The sequence below is a fragment of the Juglans microcarpa x Juglans regia genome, chromosome 7D (genome assembly GCF_004785595.1).
Source record: "Juglans microcarpa x Juglans regia isolate MS1-56 chromosome 7D, Jm3101_v1.0, whole genome shotgun sequence".
Classification (NCBI taxonomy): domain Eukaryota; kingdom Viridiplantae; phylum Streptophyta; class Magnoliopsida; order Fagales; family Juglandaceae; genus Juglans; species Juglans microcarpa x Juglans regia.
The window spans coordinates 4,179,768-4,199,022 of NC_054606.1; the positions used below are offsets into that span (position 1 = coordinate 4,179,768).

The 19,255-nt window shown below is 36.3% G+C and overlaps 4 protein-coding genes across 5 annotated transcripts; 3 read left to right on the plus strand and 1 right to left on the minus strand.

Annotated features, from left to right (window-relative positions):
• Positions 1 to 2,370: 2,370 nt before the first annotated feature.
• LOC121238729 (ACT domain-containing protein ACR11-like) lies at positions 2,371 to 7,626 on the minus strand. 2 transcript variants are annotated; one of them, XM_041135737.1, is made up of 10 exons: positions 7,037 to 7,626; positions 5,584 to 5,638; positions 5,321 to 5,446; positions 5,041 to 5,135; positions 4,394 to 4,478; positions 4,224 to 4,283; positions 3,359 to 3,414; positions 3,086 to 3,191; positions 2,923 to 2,991; positions 2,371 to 2,660 (listed from the first exon to the last, which is right to left on the minus strand). In XM_041135737.1, exons 1-10 carry the CDS (start codon positions 7,189 to 7,191, stop codon positions 2,598 to 2,600), a joined length of 870 nt encoding a protein of 289 aa, XP_040991671.1. In that variant the 5' UTR covers positions 7,192 to 7,626; the 3' UTR covers positions 2,371 to 2,597. The 2 variants fall into 2 exon arrangements, with proteins under 2 accessions (XP_040991671.1, XP_040991670.1); XM_041135736.1 differs by having other exon boundaries at positions 5,584 to 5,641; positions 7,037 to 7,621.
• An 835-nt stretch (positions 7,627 to 8,461) lies between these two features.
• On the plus strand, positions 8,462 to 9,964 carry LOC121238730 (wound-induced basic protein). The gene is made up of 2 exons (XM_041135738.1): positions 8,462 to 8,659; positions 9,567 to 9,964. The coding sequence occupies exons 1-2, from the start codon at positions 8,589 to 8,591 to the stop codon at positions 9,637 to 9,639; spliced, it is 144 nt and encodes a 47-aa protein (XP_040991672.1). The 5' UTR covers positions 8,462 to 8,588; the 3' UTR covers positions 9,640 to 9,964.
• Positions 9,965 to 12,300: 2,336 nt separating this feature from the next.
• On the plus strand, positions 12,301 to 14,097 carry LOC121238731. The gene is given in 2 exon segments (XM_041135739.1): positions 12,301 to 12,911; positions 12,914 to 14,097. Coding segments are annotated over 2 exon segments (1,290 nt in total). The 5' UTR covers positions 12,301 to 12,591; the 3' UTR covers positions 13,884 to 14,097.
• A 2,056-nt stretch (positions 14,098 to 16,153) lies between these two features.
• On the plus strand, positions 16,154 to 19,146 carry LOC121238733 (galacturonosyltransferase 8-like). The gene is made up of 3 exons (XM_041135740.1): positions 16,154 to 16,477; positions 16,771 to 18,018; positions 18,495 to 19,146. The coding sequence occupies exons 1-3, from the start codon at positions 16,292 to 16,294 to the stop codon at positions 18,768 to 18,770; spliced, it is 1,710 nt and encodes a 569-aa protein (XP_040991674.1). The 5' UTR covers positions 16,154 to 16,291; the 3' UTR covers positions 18,771 to 19,146.
• The last annotated feature ends 109 nt before the right edge of the window (positions 19,147 to 19,255 follow it).

The following is a 19,255-nucleotide window of genomic DNA, read 5'->3' on the forward strand; positions in this document are numbered from 1 at the left end:
CTGGAGAATTCTATTCGATCCATTCTCAAGTATCTAGCCATGATAATGTAACTCATGTGGAGCCACTTCATCCACTTTTAAAAGAGAGTGTAAGGGCTTCGGTTGTTAGATTGCATTCAATTCAACTGAATTTAGTTTCGATTTAAATATCTTCTAATATCTAAACACCTAATTTTTAAATTATTAAATTTATTTCAACTCAAAATATTTTTATACGTGATACTCATAATTTTTTTTAATTTTTGATAAATATATTTAAACTCATCTTAACATTCAAGTACATTTAAACTAATATTCGGTAGACTCCACAGAATTCACTCTATCATCTCAACTCATTACTATTTATAGAGAATTCAACTCAGTTCAACATCTTAACGCAACCTAATGATTTAAACTCAATTCATAGTTGACTTAATATTTTAAAATAATAATTAATGCTATAATTGAAATTCTTTTAAATCATAGCTGATTTTATGCTACATCAAGCTATGTCAATTTGTAAAATTCCTTTTATGTGTTTTTGTGGTTAGAAAATTTTCCAACTCATTATATCTGATTCAGCATCTCAGACTAACTATTCGCTAACAACTGAGCCATAAAGCCAGATCGTCTAATCACTTGAACTTTCTATTGATTCTTCTTGAGACATATGGATCCTACGTCCTCTACGCTCTTGACAGCTCATCTTTGTTCCATGGTTCAATTGCCTCTCCAATGTCTCCATCTACCGCCAGAGAAACATCATCATGTAAAGCAGCTTCATCAACTCACTCAATGTTGTAAAGGTTTTGTCACAGTGTCCAGTCCACATCCAATCCAAGGGTCCAAATGCTAAATTCAACATGAATTCTTTTATCGATCAAAAAAAAAAAAAACATGAATTCTTTTACAAGTGGATTTGGATTTCCTAGAGGAGCTAGATTAGAGAGATATAAATCGTGGATTTTTTGACATCATTAAATGCTTAATAAATACTGTAAAATATTATTTTATGTGTATCTCTCTCCTACTTAAGTAATGATATATATACAATACATTACACACAATGTTATAAAATGAAGATATTTTTATAAAATGATGTTACTTTTATAAAATGCTTTATAAAAATACCTCTCATTTAAAACATAATTATATAAAGTATTGTGAAAAATATCTTGTAAATCAATTTTTTTCCCTATAATTCAATCCACTCTTAATAACTTCAGTTCCGTTGTGGGATTTTAAGGGGAAAAAAACTATAGTTTCCACCCTTCAACCATAGAATGTCTCAAACTACTAAAAACTTGCAAGGTGCAGTACCCTTTGTTAAAATCCAACTCTTAAGATTCTCAGTGTCACCCATTTTGGCATATTGCCATCCATCTTGCAAAATCAGACAAATATACTATTTATCAGTTTATGATAGTAGGAAGTGCAATGTGTCGATTTTGATGTTTTTTGATGTAAAAATTGGACCAATATACCATGTATCAGTTTCTGAATGATTTGCCAAAGGCTAGGATTTTGAATTTGGATATGGGTGGGGGAATGAGGTCCTTGACATTCAGGAAAAAGGTTGAGGTATGATTGTTATACTACTATACACGGATGTAGGTAAGCCCGGAAGCAGCAATGCGCAGAGAAGCAGCCAAAATGCGTGCAAGTGCAACTGTCAAAAGCACTAGCTCTGCGTGCAGCCATGTTGTCCTCTTCTTCCATTCAAAGACGATCTATTCATATGGCTGCATTTGAATATTAAGTTAAATTCAGGTGAGTTCAGTTTTTTATAAATAGTAATGAGTTAAATAGTAAAATAAGTTGTATAAAACTCATTTAAACTGAATTTAAAGTGTGTTTTGATGTTAAACTAAGTTTAATACTTTTATAGAAAGTTAAAAAAGATTACGAGTCTCACGTATAAAAATGTGTTAAGTTGAAAAAAATTATGAGTCTCACGTGTAAGAAGATTTTGAGTTGAGATGAATTTAATAATTTAAAAGTCGAGTGTTTGAATGTTAGACTCAGCTTAAAATTAGATTAAACTCAACTGAATCTTGCAACCAAATGCAGCCATACTCTAAAATCAAGCATGATGAATTTTGGATGTCATGCTGGTGAAAAGCCATCTCACTATACTACCATTGGGGAGAGAATACTGTCCATGCCTCGATAGCAGTATAACTCTGCAGTGAAAATACTCGGTTTCCCGGTTTATCAAGCCATGGTTGAATAATAAACACGGAAAAAGAAAAAGGTATGAGAACAACAGTTATCTGTTTAAAAAAAATGCTTAATTTCCCAGGTCTACCTTTAACTTTCAGCTTTGCCTGAGGTATTTGCCAGATTTGAAGACTCCACTCTCTCTTGACTGCCTTCTTGCTTGATGTGGGCTTCATCCAAGGCATTTTTTATTTATTTTTTTTCCGTCCAAGGAATTTGACATATCTATCTTGGCTAAAGATTACAGCATCTTAAAAGTGGATTTGATAGCAGTTGACGTATCAATATTGTCTAAAGATTATCCCCAACATGTTTCTCTGAATCTTAAATAGAGGTTGTTCCTTGACAATGCCGAAATCCTTTGAATACATTGTCCTGAATTTGGTCTTCTATGAGAATCAAAAACTCGCCTCCTCGGTTGTTGGTCGCCTCAAAAAATATCGCAAGCTATTACGAAGAACCTGCCATATTGCATGGAGTAAAATCTACATCAGTATCACAACAAAAGAGCTACACCAGACTCCAAGTTAACGATCTTGGATCTTGTATCAATAAGAAAATAAAAATAACATTGATAGGGACAAAGCTAGTGTACTTTGGACGAATGTTTTTTCAAGTCACACTGGCATCATGGCATGGTCATTCGGAAGGTACTTAAAGTTTATCTGATAATTCGAAAAACAAAGCTGATGCTGCATAATCATTGCCAGAATGTTGGCTTACCTGCTGGAGAGGCTTGATAATGGCTTTATCCCTGTAGCTTACATGAAACTTTGCCTTAGCCAATAACCCCTAGCACCAAAAGACAAAATATACGAAATAAACTACTATACTTGACCTACAGTGGCAAATCAAAGCCAATAGATAGTAACAGAGATTTTATCACCTCTGTGTCAAATTCTCCTGATTTAACGTCAATATTGATGTCAGTGATGATCTTCACGAGATCCACCAATAATCCGGGGCGATCAGCTGTCTCCACATAGAGCAAACTGCAAAAATAATATTATGTTATGAGAAAAGAAAGGGGGGGGGGGGGGGGGATGCTAGGCAGATTTGATAATATGGGGGATGCAGTCTAAAAACTTGTCATAGGAGCAACCCTTGTTGGAGTGCAGGTGCAAATCACACATGAAAACAGCACTGATACATGCATTACCTCCTGTCAGGGCCATCATCATAGATGCTTATATGTGTTGCTACATCCACATCAACCTGGGGAATAACACCACAACATGTTTGAATCAAGCAAAAGTGTAGGTCTTCAACAATTGGCATATATTTTATTGGTTCCCTCCAATCCCTCAGGACACATAAACACTATATATTCCTAATGAGACATGAAAACAAAGCCTACTGTCTTACTTCCACCATGTCCCACAGATGAACTTGTGAACAAAAATCATGTCATGGCACTAGCAACTCTACATAATAGTAAATCAACATTTTGAGAATTTGACAAAGTACTTCTTAAACAAGTTCCAATCCACTGCATCAGGTCTGTAGAAGTGCAGAAAAGTATTTTATTCATAAGCATTTCTTTTTTTATTAAATTTGAAAATTTATTTTTCCAGGGAAGGGTGGGAAGGGGATGGCATGACTTTCTGTAACAGCAGATCCAATCATCATTTCTTAAATAAAATTATTTCTGTGATGACCAAGATGGAAAAGGCAATGTTACAAAAAAAATGAAAACATTGACATCATCAAATCAATGCCACATGCACATTCTCATGCACAATTGCACATGCATATTCAGTGTTCACAAAGAGAGAGCACAGGCATAGTGTACACGTGTACATACCACATAACCTCAAGCCACAGGTTTGAACCACAAGTATTAAAGACATTGCAAACATCTTAACTAAAGATACGTAAACCTAGAAACCTAGCATTGATCTTCCAGATACGATAGTTTAATCCTAGAGTTAACTTTGCAACAAGAAGTGTTCCACCACGGTGACCAAACTCCAAGCAGATGGAAAGTTTACAAATAAAAATATAATAATAAAGAGCTTTAAAACCTGTAGTTCAGGTGGCACTACTCCAAAGGCTACTCCCATTGCTAATTGGGCGCTTGATTCCTGGAACATGATCAGCAAGCTTATAAAGAGAGGAATCCTAGAATAAGTGCTTTACCAGATGTTATCTTGAGAAAATTAATAAAACAAAAGTAAAGTTAAAGATGAAATACCGGGTGATACTGAATCATATTGTTTATAATTGTCAGCCGAATTGCCTCGAGTAATTCTGGATCTTCTACTTTTCTACCAGTATCTCTGCAAACAAGCTCGGAACAAATCAATCAAAATCACCATAGAACAGCCATTACAAGAACAGATTCACAACTTTTTTTTATCAGTAAGAACAGATTCACAACTAGGAACAAGTAACATGTCAAATTCGTAAGGTTTTCAGAGTTATCTAGGAAACTAAGATTTGCAATCATCTCACAATTTTTTTTTGATAAGTATACAATCATCTCACAATTTAATAGCTGCATTGTTATCCATGAACTTGTGTCAAAGTTCTCTCGTATCTTTAGGCCTTTGCATTAGTACAAGGGGTTGTAAAATTTGTGATTCAAATACCACCAGTTGTCAGGAAGCTCACTGCTGAGAAAAGATAAGAAAGTATCTCTTTACAGGACAACAGAGATTTGAACTTTCCAATCTCTTTCCTGTCTAGAGTAACCAGTGGATTTGGTAGAAATCAAGGGAAAAAAAATCAATGGTATCAGTTGCAAATTCGGGAGCTGTCAACACAATATATGAACAGAGGTAGACACAAATTTAAATACGGAGTACAGTCCATATGAACATGTAGGGCACAATAACTTACGCTTTAGTGATGGCAAACTTGTTGTGCTTTCCAGAAGAATCCAAAAAAACATTTGCCTTTTCAACATTGAGTCCAAGATTTTTAAGCGCATTCATCTGAAACCCATTTGCTGATGGTTAATGTTCACTAGCTGACATACTCTCAATAGAGATTGAGATAGATCATACAGAATCATAAATCTTCTAATTCTCAATATACTAGAGACTCAAACATCAGTACAACAAAAACAAATAACAAAGGTAACATTATCATGTAGAGGAGGAGGTCACTAGCTTCATACAGTATCAAGAAGTGCTCCAAGCCGATCCCCAAAAGTTATCTCCACAATAGTTGCACTTGGATCGGAGTCTTGGTCGATAATAACTACAGGAGTTGGAATGGTATCAGCTTCACCGTGACTTGGATCCTGTTAGCCACCCATTTCCCAAATCCAAAACCCAGAAGAAACAAAAATAAGTTATTTTAAACAAGAGAAGATATTTTTTAAAAGTTCAATTAGAGAAGTAAGCGAGTTAATATGCAAAATTCCCAAACATGTTCAACCTCCACAGCAGTAGCCGATGATGCTCGTGGAGTGATTGTAGCCACTGAAGATAACCTTCTGACAAAAATCACACAGGAATTTAACACAAATAATGGCAACAATGCAATGCCTCAGTGTACTCTGAGGTTACATTCATGCACATACAAGCATATATGTATGTATGTATGTGCGTGTGTGAGTGTGGATGGGTGGCTGTCTGTGACCACGGGTATTAAGTACCAAGATTAAATTATTTCATTATTCATTCTGAGTAAGTATCCCTAAAAGATGAAGCTGTGCCAAGTTGAATTAATAAACAAACTAATTGTCTAACTCTGACAATGCAGAAACAGAATCATGGGACAATCACAAGATCGTCTATGCAAGACTTCCTAAAATTCTATCCAGCGAAATCCTTCCCAATGAGATTATTGTCCCATTTATCATTGATCTCCGGAATTATAAAGAAAATGCTATGCTTAGAGAGAATTTGCAAACCGCAGGAATGCCTGGTGCTTCGTGGGAGAAAATTTTGGAAGTGGAGATTGCAAATTTGGAAAAAAAAAAAAAAAAATAGCAAATACCAATCATTGTGATTTACAGTTCTCATGGTGTTTAGATTCACGTGAGGAGGGAGGAAGGCAGAGGTAGAGATAGAGGTGACAAAACATGCTTGTGGTGGAGCAAGAAAAGCAGTGGGTTTGGAGGGGGGCCATCATAAGAGAAATGCTAGTGGGATCAAGCATAATAGTGCCTCTACGGTTGCAAATGGTACAGCAGTTGAAGTCTAGTGACAATCCTCCCCTCTCAGAGACTGGTTCTCCCACGCAGTCATCAGAGGTGGCCTTGATGAAAGCTTGTGATTCATTGAGACCGGGTTTTTTATACCTGTTTTGAGGAATGTGGGATTTCCAAGCAACACGGACAATAGCATCAAAGAGTATGTCACTACTGCCAAATTCTCAATTAGATTGGCTACTCTTTAGGAGAACTTCCAGTTTCAGACAGCTAGGAACAACCTGATTCTCTCTTTCGTAACTCTAATAGATAGTGTTTTGTCCGTTGCCCTATGTAGGCCTGTTTTACAAAGCTTATATTGCTTTTTCTTCGTTGTACAGTTTGTTTGCTGGGGTATTCTTCCTTTGCCTTTATAGTTTTATCCCTTTAAAGACTTATTATTAATTGAAAACGGGAAAAAAAAAAAAAAAAAAAAAAAAACTAGAGAGACTATTTTCATGTCATAATTGAGAAAATTTTCCTTTTGAATAGTGTTCGTCGTATAAATCCAAGTTCATGACATAAAAACAGAATCTTAAAATACAAATAACTCGAACTATTCAAATGAGAATCAACAACACTTGCATCAAACTAAATAAGGAGATGATATTTTTTTCTTCCCAAAACCAAAAAAATAAAAGAATAAAACGCAATAGAAACCAGAGACTTTATGAAGAAAGAAGGTGGAGGGCTTACCGTCTCTTATGTAGAATGGAGAAAGGTTGGGTGGCAAACCCAAAGGAACTCCTGATCAAAGTCCCCATTGGCCCGCGACTCTCAGAGGCTTTCAGAATACTATTATTGTCACTGAGGTGAGTCCCAACAGCCAAGGAAGCCACGGTCATAGCCATTTGTGAATTTTCACTCAAAAACTAAAACCTACCAATTTACCAAAGGAAACCAGTACTGAAGGCAGTCAGGCAGAGAATGAAGAAGAGTCGAGAGAGAAAAGAAACCAAGAAAAGAACCCAAAGGAAGACAGACTTGAAGTAGAAATGCTAATGGGAAAAAGATTCTTTGGGCTAGGAAGATGAACAAAAAGGTAGTTGGGTTGGTAAGCTCCAGAAATATACGCCATCGGATAGAGTGAAAAAAAAAAAAAAAAAAAAAAAAAACCTTTTTTCATCAGCTACCGACCTCTTTCACTTCTTTTTATTTTTATTTTCATAGGCTAAATATCTCATCATCTGCAGCAAAATTTTCTAGCAGCGTCCGTTTCTAATCTCATCTCCATTTTTGTCTACTCTCCTCTACCTCTACCTCTACCCTTCATTTTCAATGCTTCATTGTTTTGTCGGCCCCCATTTGGCATTCAGTCTCATCCTCTGCCATTACATCGACGTGTTGGGTTCAAACTTAAAATAAATAAATAGATAGATAAATAAGATTGTGCTTTCCGTCCCCATCCACATCGTCGGATTCCACTCTCTTCTGTCTTCGTTTGCTTTCGATCGGATAGGCTGATAATTAGGGTCGGTTTGGATTAGAAATTAGATGAGGTAGTTTTAGATTACGTTTTGAATGTTGAAATGGGTTGAGTAGATATTATTAAAATATTATTTTTTAATATTATTATTATTTAAAAATTTAAAAAAATTAAATTATTTATTATATTTGTATTAAAATTTAAAAAAATTATAATAATAAATTAAGATAAATTTAATTTAATTTGATTTCTAAACGTATCTTGAGAAATAAAAAAAAAATATTGTTAAATTATTATTATTTTAGATTTTAAAAAAATTAAATTATTTATTATATTTTATGTAAAAATTTAAAAAAATTTTAATTATAAAATAAGATAGAAATATTTAGTGATTGCGTTGTTGGTACTGAGTCATATCAAAACATCGTATATCTAGTTAATTTTTTTTTTTTATAAAAATAAATTTATAAATAGATGTAATCTTATATTAAATGATTATTATTATTTTTTATTAAATAACTTGTAAAAAAATTTTTGAAAAAAGAAAAAGTTTATAAATTTGGATGGGCCGACAAAATTGAGCCTAAACCGGCCTTATTGCCTATTCTCCGGGACCATGTCTGAAAACATTCGGACCGAGTTGAATTGGATCCAAATATGGGTTTGATTTGGGTCACCCGACATATAACAGGCGGTGTCGTTTTACTGAAGGTCCGCACACCTCGTCCGCGACTGAGAGAGAGAGAGAGAGACTTTAGGGTTTTTCCTTTTCGCGTGGGAGAAGAACATAACTTTTTAGGGCAACGAATCTGATCGGCTGCAATGATTTACGACGTCAACTCACCCCTCTTCCGCTCATTCCTTAGCCAGAAGGGTGGCTCCTCAGACAAGAGGTTCTTCCTCAAATAGCTTTTTTTATGCGTATGCGTATCTTTGGTTTTATATGCCTAGTGATTGCTTTGATTCTTCTGTAGGTTTTTTATTTTTTTTATTTTGATGGTTAGGTTGTGATTCTGTTAAAAACTTAGAAATTGTGAAATCATGAATCGAATAAGTGCCTTTTGGGGTGATTATTTTGAAGCTTTCCACAAAGGGGTTGGATAAAGTAAATTATTTTGGGGACAATATGGTGCGGATTGCTGCTTTAACTCTGACCCAATAGGAGAATAGAACGATACTAAAATGGCTCTTTTTTATTGCAATTAAACCTCATGGAATGCTGTCAACAAATATTGTATTCGTAAAGGAAATCAACTCATGGGTGATTTTGATATTTACTCTTCTATTAATGTCTAGAACCAACCACATCTGTTTTTGAATACTAAATGTGTTGGATAGAATTCAATTATATATGGCATATGCATATAAACGAATTGCCAGCTCATTCATTATATTTCCAGTGCATCTAGTTTAGGAGGATCTGATTTTATCATATGAATGTGTATAAATACTTATATAATGGAGTGCTTGGAGAGGTATCTATGCTCTTTAGTTATACCCATATCATTTGTCTCTCTCTGTGGCTCCCAGTAAATATTCCTTATTATGTGTTAAAGTTCTTGGTTTTGTTGTTAACATTGATGCATGTGCGATAGACCCACCCATTTGGTGTTTGCAAAAGCACATATTGCATTAGACCCACCCATTTGGTGTATGCAAAAAGAACATATGCTTGCATAATTTTTGTTTCGATTTACAATCAGTTGATCTATATGTAATGACCTTTAAGTGAAACTTGTTGATCTTGTTCCTTCGAAATTGTTCTGATTTATGGACGACATTGCATTGTTGGGGTTTCAGGAAAATGGAAGAGCAGAAACCAAAGGAGCAGAGACCCAAAGCAAGTGAGAATAAGCCTATTATGACAGAATGATATCTGTTAGGGCTATTATGTCTTAAATGGGGTAGGATAGTGGATGTCCTAGCTGCTATGGTAAGTGTTGGTGGTTACTTGATTTAACCATGCCGCGATTACTTGTCTCAACCCACGGTTACAGACTTTACTTTTGAGTTTGTAATGGTCTCTGTTTGGACATGGATGTTATCTCTATTTTCTAATGCCATAACTTTCCTTTGAAAAAAGACAAGCCACTTGTTTATGCATGTGGCTCTTGTACTTCTTGTTGTTCTTTTTCCCTAATTTTCTTTAGGTTCTTCTCTTTAATGGAATGATCAAGGACTGGTGGTTGACTTAAAAAGGATAAGACTATTCCTTTAGGATAAAATTGGAAGGTAGATGCAGCCTTTGCACGTTACGATGCCGAAATTGTCAACAGTAGGCCCTAATTGCAATCAGCTAAGCACATGTGACATGACTTTTAAGGTGGGGTCTCTACTGAAATGAATGGATAGCTCCCTATTTGAGTTTTAATAGGGTCAGTGTCTATTCATTTGTGGCCAGGGGCAAATATCAATATATATGCTACACGAAGCTCAAGCTTCATATGACTGTTTCGCAAAAATCTTGGATGACAATGAAATAGAGATTATGACATGCTTGAGCTACTTGTTGGAGCTTGCAATGTTGTGAACATAACTGCTCCAATGGACAATTTGGACTGCCAAATCCGTTATTAGGTTTTTGTGGCCTTTTCTTCCTGTAAAAGAATCCTGAGTTGATCGTCAACCTCGGTGGTCCATGGGTGTCCGCTGTCCGTACCTTGCCATGGCAAGCTACTGGTGTTGAGGTGCTAAGAAAATCAATCCATATGCAAATAAGAATATCAAATGCCCAAGGAAACTAACGAATTATACTTAAAAGTTTGAGTAATTCTATTCATCATTCTATCTTCCATGATCCTTCTATCATCCTATGATGTTGCATTAGGTGATTGAAAATTATTTATTACATTTTACTTGTAAACTTTTTATTTAATGTCACATCATGAGATAATAAGAAGATGATGGAAGTTAAGATGATGAATAGATTTTTTCTAAAAGTTTTGGGGGGGAAAATAGAGTCAAGAAATTTTATGTTTGGAGGGATCGAGGTTTGAGAGACTTGTAGGGGCAAAAGTGTGAGTCATGAGGAGCTAAAATATTAGTGTATATTTATTGGGATGAAACAAAGCTGTCCTGCCTATATTTTGTTCTCTTCTGCTCCTACGATCGGAAAGTGCAAGTCCCGCCGACATACAATAGGAGATCAGGTACATTTTGGTATCGATAAGTTGGTCAAAATGAGATGGGAAAGGAAATCTGCCAAAGGTTCCACTGAGAGTGATAGCATACCGGAGGACCCAAAAGGTTAGCCAACAAGCAGACAGGGTGGGTCTCTTGAGACGTTAAAAGCCATGGACCATATATATAGAGAGGTGCATGCAGGGCACGAACTTGAGTGGCAATGAGTGGCTTCCCATGTGCACTCCCATCTTACCTTCCAAACGCTTCAATCACTCTCTGTCTCCTTATTATCAATCTTCGTATTGGTGAGGCACCCACTCCCACTTTTCTAGTTTAGATATGTTCCATCTACATCTAATTTGAGTTATATCTTCATAGCATTGTTAGTTTTTTTCCCCCATTTTGGAGGGAAAAAAAGGCATCGAATGGATGCGAGGTTATAGGACCTACTTCAAATGTCCATCTCTCATGTTCTAAGTTTTAATTGAAGGTAGATTCGTATACATTTTGTATACAGCAGTAGCAACACGAAGACCAAAGCATTTGGGGGAAGCAAGAGTGGTGGAATGACCATGTTTCACATATGTCATCATGCCGATCTTTTGAAAGAAATATACGTTGTAAATCAGGGTTTTGATTGCTTCAATACTTTCCATTCCGGTCAAAAGACAACTTTTGCAGCCAAATGGGCATATGAAGTTTGATACAAAAGAGATCAAGAAAAGTCCAACCAATGTGTTCCATTAGATTCCACCCATACATACATACATATATATATATATATATACATATATATATTCCTCTTAATTAATTTAACTTGTAATTAATTGAGGTTCATTGGGGATGAAAGAAGATATAGTGCAAGAATTAACACACGATTTTGCCTGGAATAGTGCCTGCAGATAGCTGGGAATCTACCTGTAAATTCCAAACTTTAATATCCTTAAAACAATAAGATGTTTACCATGATAACCATTGTACAGGCATGGTGGTCACACGAAAATTCACAGCAATTTCCTCGGAAAATAGGTGGTTTCCTGGAAATATATGAAACTCTATAAGCCTGTTATATTTTTCTTGATGTGATGTTCTTATTTGTCTTGTACAAATAATAGCGAGCGATAGCGTGAACATGTTAGTTGGTAAATCCTTGTCGGGCAACCCTCTGATTTGTTATTTGCATGCAGAAGATGCTTCAAGCGAAGCTCGAGATTTTTATTATATTGGTAAAAGGTACAGTGCGACATCTAGCAGCAGATTTTCCACTTCTTTACTGATAGTATAAACAGACTCTTCCTTCGACAGAAGTTGATTGGAAGTAATTTTCTTTGAAAAAGACGTTTAGTTTATACAGACTCCATGTAATTATTAATGTGGTCTTACGGGTTTGTTTATCAAAATCTGAAGGAAGAAGGTGAAGAAAAGAAAAGAAAACATGGTGGTTACGGACAGGAAGGAAAAAAGTTTCTAAAGGTGCTTTTTCTTTCTAGCGGTAGTTAGTATTCTCTCTCTCTCTCTCTTCCCAGTCTCTTCCCTTTATTCACGCCGCTCTCACTTCCAATCTCATGCTTTTCTCTTCCACTGCTAGGAGAAAAAAACAAGGAGAAAACTTTCCTGTATCTCCATTCCATTACCATAGCTGAAACAGAATATCACAACCAAGCCTCCGGCCTTCACTCTCTCTTAGATCCCAACAGAGATAATGTCTCAGTTCTCTTTCTCAGCAAGCACCTTCAAGAAAAGAGAATTCTCTAGTCTTCTCCTCTCTGACTTCTTCCATATTTGTTTCTTCATCCTCTCTCACCCTCTTTACTTTTCTTACTTCATTTTCTTCTCCCCATATCTTCTCAAGCTTCTCTCTTTCCTGTCTCCTCTCTTCATCACCACCTTTCTTCTACTCCTTGTTCTTCTCACTTTTTCTCCCAACCTTGTCCAAGAACACTCTCACTCCGAATTGTCAGAATCCGGGTGGGTTTTCTTGTTGGTACATGTCATTCTGTTTTCGAAAGATTACAGTCTATAGGGCACGATGAAGATGAAAATTCTCAACAATTTGAGGATCTTGAAGTGTATAAGATTGTTTTTGACACATCGACGTTTGAAATTAGAGAGGACCCTGCGGAAGTTTTGGAGTTGGAAGTTAAAGAAGTTTGCTCAGAAGCATATGATGCACCGGTTGACAAGAGTTTGGATTGTGGGGACAATTTTATTGGTGGATTGGAATCTCTAACAGGCAATTCAGATACATATCCGGCTGAGACAATAAAGCCGGGAATCACTCAGCAGATTGTCGATGTGAAGAGATTAGAATGCTTTTTTCAAGAAAAGAACGAGTTAGAAACTATGTGGGGTATGGAGGAAGAGAAAGAAGTCAACCAACCAGGCGTAGAGTCCTATAAAGTGGAAGAAAGAACAGAAAAACTGTCCATGAGAAGCGGATCCGAGGCAGTGTGTAATAAAACAAATGATACTACTGTGAACACTGACTATGGTGGAAAGCTGGATTCCAAAATGAGGGTGAATTCCAGGAGACTGGGTGCAAGTATGGAGAGTCCTAGTAGTGATGGAGGGTATAATTCCCCAGTTATGGAGAATTATCAAACATTTGACTCAAATCTAGGAAGTTTTGGCTCCATGAGGAAAGAGAAGGAGTGGAGAAGGACATTGGCATGCAAGCTTTTCGAGGAACGACACAATGTGGATGGAAGTGAAGGGATGGATTTACTTTGGGAGACATACGAGACAGAATCGAGTAAGGTGCAGGCAAAAAGCAACAAGAAGAAGGGGAAGAACAGCGGGGTTGACTATGAGGATGAGGATGAAGAAGAGGAAGACATGGATGCACAGCTGTGCTGCTTACAGGCTTTGAAGTTCTCAGCAGGGAAGATGAACTTAGGAATGGGAAGGCCTAATCTTGTCAAGATCTCCAAGGCCCTGAAAGGTATAGGATGGTTGCACAATCTCGGCAGGAATGGCAAGAAAGTGTACCATTGAATCAAGATTTTATCTTATCAATGTCATATTGGCAATATCAGATATGTGTAATGTTCAAGGATCACAAGTAAATATTGCCTCTTGTTTCACATTTTATTGATATGTTTTCTTCCCTTCAATCTGGGGACAGTGTGCATGTAAAAATTAAATCTCCAAACTGTGTATAGAGAGCAGAAGGGCAAAAGATCACTTCTCTCCAGAGCTTGGATTATTATTCTCTGATTTTGTTGGTGGAAGTGGGTTTGAGATGATGGGTGAGATGGTTACCAGATTAGAGACCCTCCATTCTGCACAATCAGCAATAAGTGTGCTAGGGGGTACATGATGTATTATAGAGAGGCTCCAGCATTTTGCCTCCGAACCCCCCCCCCCACCCAAAAAAAAGAGTGATCAGAGATATATGGTAAAAGTATGCATGCTTTATAATAATGGTGTTAGGGCCCTTTAATCTTATAATGCATGTCATGCGTTATGCTGTGATTTATTTGGGAGACAACCAGATAGATAGGCGTTGCATCCAACAGCCATAATATATATGATATTTGGTAACCTTTAGTAGGTATTAGTTACTACCTGCTTTCACACGGCTAACGTGGGCATCCTAGGCATAACCAAGGTCCAAGGATGTCATGTTTCTTTGTTTGATCTGAAATCCTCTACTTCTTTTTTATCTCTAAATTCCAACAAGATACGTTTAACATAAGAATTCAGTTCTTTAACTTGCAGTAGGTTTTGTATGACGATAATTCATCTTCCAGTTTCTGTTTTAGGTATGAGAAAACATGAGAATAGGCAGCCAACATGTATCTGTTTCATGAGGGATTTGCCAGTTTGTTTCAGGAAAACTCTCAATTTCGTCGAGAGAAAGTTAGGAAGGCTTTGCTCTATAGCATGCCGCCCTGTAAAACAAACATATCATATATATTCATAGACAAATCATCTATCAGTTATTCATCTTCTCAAATGCAACTAAATTCAGAAAGAAGCATGCTATTAACTTTGGAGAGAATAAACCTCAATCATTTTCCTTTTGGAGCAGGGAAACAACCTTAATCATGATCCTAGAAAAAGCAACCCAAGCATGCTTCTTGTAGGATGCTTGTGAGTGGAATATCATTATTTTCTTTTAGAAGTTTCATATTCTTACTGAACTTTCTCAATCACCCTAAACTAGTTTTTTCTTGGAGGAGGGATCTTGATCGAGGAGGTCTATGCACCCAACTATATGAACAATGATCCCTTCTTTAGATCAACTTCTAAGACCTCGTTTGTTTTCGCAGATAAGATGAATTGAGATTAAAGTTAAAAGTTAAATAAAATATTGTTAACATATATTTTTTTAATATTATTTTTGTTTTAAAATTTAAAAAAGTTGAATTGTTTATTTTATTTTATATAGAAATTTAAAAAAATTATAATTATTAGATGAGACAAAATGAGTTATGAAAATAAACTAGGTTAAACCTCTTCCTTCAATGTTAATTTGAGCGAAGTAGAAGATGATGCGCCTAAAGATAATTTTTTATTTAAGAAATTAAAGTCAACACATCCTATATATACATCTTACCTAAATTTGACTTTAAAATATCATTTTCAAACTTCTTAATGTCAAAGGACGTGAGTGAGTGAGGACCAAACCTATTAGCCGTAACGTTTGACAAAGTTTTTCTTCCAAGAAAAAAAAAAGGAGATATTTCTTCGCTTAAAATAAATCAAATACATTTAAACATAATAAATACATAAATAAATTCCGATAACTGTGAATTATTATGTACTAAGATTAATATTCTTATTTCCATATAACTAGTTTTTATAATTAATAAAGCCGACTGATACATTATTAATTAGAAAAATGCTAATGGAGTCTCTTCAAATTATTGCTCAAAGTTACAATTTTATTATTTTAATTATGCTTTATCAATTCATCTTAATTTATTATTATATATTTTTTTAAATTTTAATATAAAATATAATAAACAATTTAATTTTTTTAAATCTTAAAATAATAATAATAATAATAATAATATTAAAAAATAATATTTTAATAATATTTTATCAACTTAACTTATCTCAATTTAGTTTCACATTTTCAATCTAAAAAATTACTAAAAAAAACTAGTGGCACGCGTTAATGCTGGTCGGTCCTTTAGCACTGTCTTATCAATTAAGGATATTAAAAAATTATTAAAAAAAAAAAAAACTAGCGGTACGTGGGTTGGCCCGGTTAGCACTGTCCTATTAATTATAATAAAACAATTATTATATAAATATTATTCCGATAATGTTCTCTGTTTGGGAGGCTCTATTCGGAGAGAACAGTGAGGATTCTCTCTCTCCGTGTCTGTCTTTCAGACAAAACACAATTAACTGAAGTCGAGTTTTCAGATTAGCGAGAAACGAGCACGAGAATGGCGAGCATTCGGACTGCCCGCACTGCCGAGAGAGTAACCGGAGTGGGAGGATCGATCCGGAGCCTGAGTTTCATCTTCCGACTCTTGGCGTCTGCCATCGCCATCGCTCTCTGCCTCTTCTTCACTCTCTCTTTCCTCTTCACTTCCCGCACCGACGACAACACTGCCGACCTCCACCACTTCGTGAGTATCCCTTTGTCCTTCTCTCTCTTAAAGATCTGATTCCAGAATCTGTTTTCTCTATAGACGAAATGCAAAGCAATTTTTTTTTTTTTTTAAAGAATTGAAGTGATTAGATTTCCTTGCTTTAATTGGGGTTTAACTTCCGTTCCTTAATCTATCGTTCTGGATCCGCTTGAAGGAAAATAGTTTGTTTTTTCGCAAAGCAAACGTGTTTCTATTGTAGAATTGTAATGTAAATGCAGGGAGTTTTTATGGTGAAACAAGCAGTTAATTAATGGCTTTCTGTGGATCAGGGTTTCAGTTCTGGTTCATATGGATTTGGAATTACGAGAAGATCCGTACTCGCCCTCAAGTCGGACCCTCTCAAGCCCCGGCTGGATCAGATCCGGAAGCAAGCGGACGATCACCGGTCCTTGGCTCTGGCTTACGCCTCCTATGCGCGGAAGCTCAAGCTCGAGAACTCCAAGCTCGTTAGAGTTTTCGCCGATCTCTCCCAAAACTACACCGATCTCCTCAACAAGCCCTCGTATCGTGCTCTCTCCGAATCCGACGCACTCTACCCTGACGAGTCGGTTCTGAGGCAATTCGAGAAGGAAGTGAAGGAGCGAATTAAAGTGACGAGACAAGTGATTGCTGAAGCGAAGGAGTCGTTTGATAATCAATTGAAGATTCAGAAGTTGAAGGATACGATTTTTGCGGTGAATGAGCAATTAACAAAGGCTAAGAAGCAAGGAGCTTTCTCAAGCTTGATAGCTGCAAAATCAATCCCAAAAAGCTTGCATTGTCTTGCAATGCGGTTGATGGAAGAGCGAATTGCTAATCCAGATAAGTATTCGGATGAGGGAAAGCCAACTCTACCGGTATTTGAGGATCCAAAGCTTTACCATTATGCAATTTTCTCGGATAATGTGATTGCAGCATCAGTGGTGGTCAATTCGGCAGTGAAGAACTCAAAGGAGCCGTGGAAGCATGTTTTCCATGTTGTGACTGATAAGATGAATCTTGGGGCAATGCAAGTTATGTTCAAATTGAAGGACTATAATGGAGCGCATGTTGAAGTGAAGGCAGTTGAGGATTACAAGTTCTTGAATTCTTCATACGTGCCAGTGCTTCGACAATTGGAGTCTGCAAATTTGCAGAGGTTTTACTTTGAGAATAAGCTTGAGAATGCAACAAAAGACACCACAAACATGAAGTTTAGGAACCCAAAGTATTTGTCCATATTGAATCATTTGAGATTTTATTTGCCGGAAATGTACCCAAAATTGCATAGGATTTTGTTTTTGGATGATGATATAGTGGTTCAGAGAGACTTGACAGGGTTGTGGAAGATAGATATGGATGGGAAGGTGAATGGGGCGGTCGAGACATGTTTTGGGTCATTCCATCGCTATGCACAGTACATGAATTTCTCCCACCCTTTGATTAAGGCGAGGTTTAACCCCAAAGCATGCGCGTGGGCTTATGGAATGAACTTCTTTGATTTGGATGCTTGGAGGAGGGAGAAGTGCACGGAAGAGTACCATTACTGGCAGAATCTGGTAATGGCTTGATTCTTTTCTGTTAATTATGTTCTTTCTAACATGCTTGAGCAACATTTGGTCCCTTAAATCAGTATCAAGTTCGTATATTTTTTTATTATGCCTGTTTGCTTTCAAATTACGATGCACTATTTGAACCAATTGATCTTTTTTTTTTTTTTTTTTTTTTCATGCTTTCTAATTCAAATTATGAGGCACTATTTGAACCAGTTGATCTTGATTTTCATGCTTACTAAACGCCCTGCCTGTAGTTGTCTTAGAATTACTTTCTAGTTTCTACTGAACGTAAATGAGGGGGGATATCAACATTGCTAAAGGCTGCAATTTTGTAACAAAAAGTTTTTAGTTTATTGAAAATCATGAACGCAGTCATTAATTTGTTTCTCTTATGCATTTTTGTGGGTGTCTGAACTCTACAATTTATTTATAGGAACTTTCTCAGGTTTAGTATTAACCGATAGATAATCTTGTTGCAGAATGAGAACCGCACCTTGTGGAAATTGGGCACATTGCCCCCAGGTCTAATTACATATTACTCAACAACGAAGCCTCTGGATAAATCGTGGCATGTTTTGGGACTTGGTTATAACCCAAGCATTAGCATGGATGAGATCCGTAATGCTGCAGTGGTACACTTCAATGGAAATATGAAGCCGTGGCTCGACATTGCGATGAATCAGTTTCGGCCACTTTGGACAAAGTATGTTGACTATGATTTGGAGTTTGTCCAGGCTTGTAATTTCGGTCTCTAAACAAGGAGCCATACATACTCGAAGCCTCTCTCTCTCTCTCTCTCTCTCTCCAAGGAATTTGGCTATGCTTATTTAGCCGCAAGCATCGATGCCATAGTTTTGTTGCTATCGCTTATACATTATTAACCAAGTCATCTTATTCGATACTGAAGATAATTTCTTCTGTGTAAGTTTAGACTGCTGCCTAGTTGTATCAGCTTTAGATTCTTCTCTAATTTGTTCATACAAGATGCTTGTTGGGTCATCTCTACAATTTTCAAATTCCCATTTGCTCTTTTTTTCACCTCTAAAATGTAGTGACTTTTTTATATGACCTCACCTGTTGTTGAACATAAATCTATTTATAAAAAATCAGAGCCTGTGAAAATTGTAAGTTCAGTGTATTGCAGCATTCTTGTTTGTGGAATGTTTCTGTATATTTCTTTAATTCTCTGATAATGCGCACTCTATTGCTTATTCATCTCCACGATCTCTGTCTTTGTCGT

Excerpts from the sequence above, each read along its gene's own strand:
- LOC121238733 (XM_041135740.1), top strand. The coding sequence starts at position 16,292 with ATGGCGAGCATTCGGACTGCCCGCACTGCCGAGAGAGTAACCGGAGTG. Across the intron at positions 16,478-16,770 it reads CTGCCGACCTCCACCACTTC|GGTTTCAGTTCTGGTTCATA; the intron begins GTGAGTATCCCT and ends TCTGTGGATCAG. Across the intron at positions 18,019-18,494 it reads ACCATTACTGGCAGAATCTG|AATGAGAACCGCACCTTGTG; the intron begins GTAATGGCTTGA and ends ATCTTGTTGCAG.
- LOC121238730 (XM_041135738.1), top strand. The coding sequence starts at position 8,589 with ATGATTTACGACGTCAACTCACCCCTCTTCCGCTCATTCCTTAGCCAG. Across the intron at positions 8,660-9,566 it reads GGTGGCTCCTCAGACAAGAG|GAAAATGGAAGAGCAGAAAC; the intron begins GTTCTTCCTCAA and ends TTGGGGTTTCAG.
- LOC121238729 (XM_041135736.1), bottom strand. The coding sequence starts at position 7,191 with ATGGCTATGACCGTGGCTTCCTTGGCTGTTGGGACTCACCTCAGTGAC. Across the intron at positions 4,479-5,040 it reads AAGTTTGCCATCACTAAAGC|AGATACTGGTAGAAAAGTAG; the intron begins GTAAGTTATTGT and ends GCTTGTTTGCAG. Across the intron at positions 2,661-2,922 it reads TTATCAAGCCTCTCCAGCAG|GTTCTTCGTAATAGCTTGCG; the intron begins GTAAGCCAACAT and ends GCAATATGGCAG.